The sequence below is a fragment of the Sinocyclocheilus rhinocerous genome, unplaced genomic scaffold (genome assembly GCF_001515625.1).
Source record: "Sinocyclocheilus rhinocerous isolate Xijiao unplaced genomic scaffold, SAMN03320098_v1.1 scaffold178, whole genome shotgun sequence".
Taxonomy (NCBI): Eukaryota; Metazoa; Chordata; class Actinopteri; order Cypriniformes; family Cyprinidae; genus Sinocyclocheilus; species Sinocyclocheilus rhinocerous.
Window position 1 is genome coordinate 1,270,195 of NW_015653463.1, and position 6,855 is coordinate 1,277,049.

General features: G+C 34.4%; 1 protein-coding gene across 1 annotated transcript in view; it reads right to left on the reverse strand.

Moving 5' to 3' along the window:
* The window catches only part of LOC107715883 (serine palmitoyltransferase 1-like), an 18,369-nt gene that overhangs the window by 9,240 nt on the left and 2,274 nt on the right, over positions 1-6,855 (reverse strand). The window contains exons 3-8 of the mRNA XM_016522122.1: positions 6,049-6,143; positions 5,819-5,912; positions 4,515-4,587; positions 4,309-4,441; positions 4,099-4,228; positions 3,031-3,120 (exon numbers count right to left, since the gene is read on the reverse strand). Coding sequence (XP_016377608.1) covers positions 3,031-3,120; positions 4,099-4,228; positions 4,309-4,441; positions 4,515-4,587; positions 5,819-5,912; positions 6,049-6,143 — 615 coding nt within the window. The remainder of the gene's footprint in view (positions 1-3,030; positions 3,121-4,098; positions 4,229-4,308; positions 4,442-4,514; positions 4,588-5,818; positions 5,913-6,048; positions 6,144-6,855) is intronic.

Here is a 6,855-nt window from a genome sequence, read left to right on the forward strand (position 1 = left end):
CAGTATATACATAAACAGAATATATATATATATATATACATTAACACATTTTTTGCAATGATTACTCAAATGTGGTGATCAAACACTTATAATGACGCGACAGAGATATGTAACGGAGGCAGGGCATTTAACAATTAATTAACGCTAGATAAGACCCTTATTCCTCGTCTGGGATCGTGTAGAATGCTTTGAAGCTGCACTGAAACTGCAATTTGGACCTTCCACCCAGTGAACCCCACTGAAGTCCACTATATAGAGAAAACCCCTGGAATGTTTTCCTCAAAAACCTTAATTTCTTTTCGACTGAAGAAAGAAAGACATGAACATCTTGGATGACATGGGGGTGAGGAAATTATGAGGAAATTTTAATTCAGAAGTGAACTAATCCTTTAAGATATATTAAAACCGAAAATGTAATTTAAGTTGTATTAACATTTTAATGTACTGTATTTTTTTATTAAATAAATGCAGCTTTGGTGAACATTAGGGACTTTTCAAACAACAAAAATATTACTGAGCCCAAACATATATTTTTTATACATTTAATTTATTTTACAATTTTTTTAAATTTGTGTATCAATTTTTTTATTTGACAATATTAATCACCTTGACAAAATCAGCAGTGATGATAGCCAATTCAGTCTGTGATCCAGGAAGCCATATGGCCTTGATGATGAAGTTTCCAGTGGCAAGTTGAGGATGCAGGACTAAGTGATCTGAGACAGAGCCTGTGCTGCTGAAAGTCAGAACGTGGCAGTCCTGTAGATGAGACACAGAAACAAGACTAAAGTCAGCGGAAACAAACCTGTGAAATAAATCCTTCATAGTTTCCTTCACTGTGTTTGTTACCTTGAGTCCACACACTGCCAGATAGTCCTCATTACAGGGGTTTCCTGTGAGGCTGAGCACTGTGAAGGGGACTGGAGCGGAGGCCAGGCGAGTCAGAGTCAGTTTCCTCTTACTGGAGTCAGCCTGCTTCAACAGCGCAGACAACTGCAGGACCGTGATCTGCAAAAAACAGCCAATCACCATGTAGTCACAATTAAACATGAAGTTGCAATGATACAAACACATGTTCGGGTTTTCTCGATAAGAAAAAATATGCATAAACTATGATGGAAACACATTTACCGAATAAATTCCTCCATGTGCATCGAAAAAGTCATGTGACTTTGCGCTATGAGACGGGATAACTTGACTAGCCGCGGACCGATCTTGTTCACAGCATCTATATGTTTTTATGGTCATTCTGAAAAGCCTGAGCAAAGACTGTCATTAAAGTATTTCTGTATAATTGTCTTACACAACTGTGTTCCCAAACAGCAGCATCCACCTCCGAAAGCAATGACTGCATTTATTGTGTTACATCTGCTCTCTCTGAGGCGCAAGTAATTTAATATATATGAAAATTATTATATTCAGTGGCTTCTCCTAGTTTTCTAAGTGATATTTAGTGCCAGTTTACCAGGAAGTGACGCTTTTGTTCTCTTTGACTCGTTGGATGGAAACGGTGCTTTATTCGCAAAAGTTTATGCGATATTCCAGTTTTGCACATAAGTTTAATTCAAATCTTTGGATGGAAACAGCTTATATAAGGCCTCATTTACACTGTCAGTTAAATGTGATTCTTTGCTCATATGTGACACAGATCGGCTGTGTTCTATGAGTGTGTAAACAGGAAAAAAACGCATGCATTCGGATATTCGAGATCGGTTTCAGGCCTCATTCATGTGTGAAAATGAATCAGATATAAATTAGATATAATGCGACTGTCATGTAAACAGGCAGATCAGATTTTCTGAGGCATTGCGTTCTGTACGTCATTAAAATTGCCAAAATTTCGTACTTCTCCGTGGTTTAATGACAAGATATTATTCTCAGGAGGAAGCAGGTGTGGAGACGGTAAATGACAACAACTGCAAGGGATAAAAATGATTTTTCGAAGTTAAAACAAAATTATTGAAAAAAATATATATAATTGGAGCTTTTCTTGTTTAACAAGAAAATACCATTCTACCGGTCTACTTTCTTTTTACTTTTAAAGGGACAATTCACCCAAAAATGGAAATTTGGATAAACATGGATAAACAGCTCAATTCATATGGATTTATTTAAATCTCTTAACGAATGTTTTGAAGCGTCAGAGTTTTGGGTGAATAGATTTCTAACGGAGGAACAGAAATCTCTCAGATTTCATTAAAAAAAAATCTTCATTTGTGTTTCAAAGATGAACAAAAGTATAACGAGTTTGGAACGACATGAGGGTGACCGAATTTTCATTTTTGGGTGAACTATCCCTTTATTACAATGTGTTTCTTTAAAAGTATTTGTAAAATTTACTCACAGTTTGTGAGTGAAACTTGTTTCAAAGTAAATTCAACACCATTTTCTTTTTAGTATAGCATTAGTGATGCTTTCCTTAGCAAACACCACAGAGTCAGACGACACAAACAGTGCTTTCAGAAAGTTTATTATTAATTTTTTTTCCACATTTTGTTGTTTCAGTTTATACACCATACCATATGTGACCCTGGACCACAAAACCAGTTATAAGGGTCAATTATTTGAAATTGAGATGAAACTGAATAAATAAGCTTTCCATTGATGTATGGTTTGTTAGGATAGGACAATATTTGGCCGAGATACAACTATTTGAAAATCTGGAATCTGAGGGAGCAAAAAAATCTAAATATTGAGAAAATCATCTTTAAAGTTGTCCAAATGAAGTTCTTAGCAATGCATATTACTAATCAAAAAATAAGTTTTTTTTGATATATTTACAGTAGGAAATTTACAAAATATCTTCATGGAACATGATCTTTACTTAATATCCTAATGATTTTTGGCATAAATAAAAATGGATAATTTTGACCCATACAATGTATTTTTGGCTATTGCTACAAATATACCCCAGCGACTTAAGACTGCTTTTGTGCTCCAGGTTCACCATATGATGATAAAGCAAAAAACAGATTTGTGATAACTTTGCAAATTTATTAAAAAGGAAACATGTTTAAAAAGCTGTCTTACCAGTTCAGGTAGTGGACAGAGATCTGCAGTGTTGATATAGAGTCCCTCAACGACAATGAACCGCCGGATTACTTTCGCCTTGCGTGGATTCTAAAGAAAAACACAAAAATAATAATAATGAATGAACAAGCGTGTATACCTGTATAGTGAAACATCAAGCATCAAATGCTAGAAGTCTTTTGAGTGGTTGTTAGTGTGGATAGATCATGTAAATGTAAATCTTACTGCACTTTATTCATCTGTGCATGTTTTACTAAAGAAGTAAAGTTTGTTTTTGTAATCTTGCATCAAAAATGAACCATTTTCTCTACTTCAAAAACATTTCTGTTGACAAAAAGGCCACATGGACAGAGAAATATTTTATAATAACCGATAAAGTCACTTTTCACTGTAGTCACATCCTAATTGTTAAAATCGGTGACGCTTTATTTTAATGTGCTGTTGTTGCAGTTTACACAAATAAGTACTGAGTAATATTAATTAACAAAATATACTAAATACAGGGTTAGGATTACTGTTTGTTGTTTGTAATTATGCATAATTTAATTTACTATAGTAAGTAAATGTAACATGTAAGAAGGACACTGTAAAATTAAGTGCTACCTTAAAATCAAGTCTGTATCATTTACTTTAATATTTATATACTGCACACTACGTTTCTATGGAAGGCCAAATTACTCAAAATTAATTAAATAAATGTTGAAATATATAAATAAATCGTTAAATAAATATTTATTTTTTTATTTCATTCACTCCACATTCATTCAAGACGTGCCGACAACCGTAACCCTAAAAAATGTAATGTGGAGGAAATAAATAACTGTATAAATAAATAAATAAAAATGAATAATTCAATAAATCAATATATAAATGAATGAATCAATATTTATGCATTTCTTTATGTCTTTAATTATTTAATTGTGTATTTAAAGATTTTTTTTTATATTTTTCAGCATTTATTTAATTTTGACTAATTTGGCCTTCCATACGTTTCACCAGGACATATGGCATAAATGCATGTTGTGTCTGAATTTCTCTTCAGTGTGAGCTGTTGAAATCCCTCCTCACCTTCTGATCTTCGATCTCCTGCTCCTTCAGAAGGCGCTCCAGATCCTCCATATCGTTGTGTTTGAAGTACTTGACGAAGCTGCGTGAAGCCTGCAGGCCTTTCTGAATGGAGAAACAGGCCGCCTCGTCGCTGAGAAAACAAGACAGACAGACAGATCAGGACGCTTTTTCATCTCTGTGGAAAGGCTGTTGGGTTCAGCAGGATCTTACACAAAGACGATGTCTCCTCTCTTGGAGTACGCTGGGATAGCGCTGGCGATGGTGGCGAAGCCGTACGAGTAGATAATGGCCTCCTCTGTTCTCATGAACTTCGCCAATCGCTCCTCTAACTCCAGATGAACATCTGTGAAACATTTCAATGCTGTAAACTGACGCAGCAACACGAGACAGACACCTGAGATGATCAATCTACCAACCGAAGGTCCCATAGAAGCCTCTCGGTCCACACGTCCCCACACCATATTTCTTCAGCGACGACAAAGCCTTCAGCTGAAAACAAATGAACGACACTGTAAGGCTCCGTGGATTAATGCTTTGGTTAACGTACGGAAAGACTTTAATCAGGAACAGAATTTCACCTTTGACATGCCTCATTGAGTTAATCACAATTGTCATCATTTACTTTGCTTAATACATGTTCCCCACCACAATGTTTATCACTCACTTCCAATAAAAACATATGTTTTTAATGTTAATAACGTCACAACACAACAGTAAAATAGGGAAAACTACTGTGAAAGGCATTTCATGTTGTCTTAAAGGAATCTGGTATATGTGGTATATAGCAGTACTGAGTTTATATTTATATTTATGCATTTGGCTGGCAAAGGCTTTTATCCAAAGGCATACAGTTGATATACTCCCTGGGAACTGAACCCACAACCTTGGCATTGCTTGAGCCATGCTTAGTGCCACTAACTAAAAAGTTAAGCTGGAGTTTGGAAACAGAACAATTATTACATTTTGTTGAAAGTTTATGATGATAGAATTATATTTAAAAAAATAGAGACAACTTAGATTTAATGTTAACTTGAGAAGTTAATGTCAATAATTTGTACCTTTCGTTATTGCTTTTTAATTCAACAGAAGAGAATTAATTTGTTTCTGTGTGTCATTACATTAGTTGAAAACTTTAAAACAAAACATTTATTTATTTATCTACCATTCATAGTTGAAGAAAGATTTTACTTTAAGCAAAGATGCATTCAATTGATCAAAAGTGACAGTACAAGCATTTAAACTAACTAAAGATTGCAAATTCTATTCATTATTTTTTTCCAGAAACATATTGAACATTGATAATAATTAGACATATTTCTTGAGCAGCAAATCATAATATCAGACTGATTTCTGAAGATCATGTGACACTGAAGACTGGAGTAATGATGCTGAAAATACAGCTTTGATCACAGGAATAAATTACATTTTAACACAGATTTAAATAAAAAAGTATTTTTTAAATTGTAACAATATTTCACAATTTTACTGTTTTTAATCACATAAATGCAGCCTTGGCAAATATTTAAAAAAACATTAAAAACTCTTACAGCTGGTAAGTGCAAGTGCCATTTAAACTACGCCTTTCAAATCAGATCCACCGCTGATATTTGTATTCATCAAGCTGTATTTAGCATTAAAGAGCAAACTGCACACTACAATCAGCAGCAGCTGTGATGTGTGTGAATGTGATGAATGGAAAAGCGCTCGTAATGCTACAAACCTTTACGCGCTCGCTGTCGAGCAGACCCAGGAAGTTAAATGAGGCAAAGTTAATGCACTCTTTCCCATTCACAATGATTCTGTGGCTTGGAGGCCTGTAAAAGAAAAGCACGGCTTATTATTACACCAGACGCAGCAGACAGAGCTGATGGAGACACGCGGACCCAAATAAGAGGTTTCTTCAGAAACGTCTCCACTTGCTGAATGTACACTGAAACAGCACAGACGTACCCCGTGACCACATCATAATTGAGGGAAGGATGGTCTTTTGATACGAGGGGAACCAGAGGCTCGGGCTGCCACTCCTCAATCAACTCCTCTTTCTCCTGAAACACACAGAGATAAAGGACATGAAGAACACTTTACAGGGGTTTATATGTGACCCTGGACCACAAAACCAGTCTTAAGTGTCAATTATATTAGGTACTGAACACGAACTAACAATGAGAAATACTTGTAAAGCATTTATTAGTCTTATTTAGTGTTGATTTCAACGTCTACTAATACATTATTTTAATCAAAAGTTGGTTCTGTTGGTATTATTTAATCAACCTTATCTAATGACAATCAACAGTATTTTTATTACATTAACAAAAATAAATAATAAATACTGTAACAAATGTATTGCTCATTGTTAATGCATTAACTACTGTTTACTAATGGGGCCTTATGTTGTAAAGCATCACTGAGAAAGCTTATCAAATCAAAGCAATATTTCCAAGTTACTGGATCAGTTTCTGATTATCGTTATATCAATCATTCCATGATTTCTGGAATCATCTTGTGATTTACTTTTACAAATTTATAAATTGTTGTTAGTTATAACTTAGTATTCTTTTTTGTATTGATCTTGTGCAGGTTTGAGTTTGGTTAATTGCAACCAACTGAATAATTATCAACTACAGTTCTATAGTAAACAACTAACAAACAGCAAATTCATAATTCACGTGAATATTTAAAGATAAATGTGTAGCATTTTATTAATGAGAATGAAAAAAGTTCCAAAAAGTTGAAAAGTCGCTTTACTTGGATACAAAA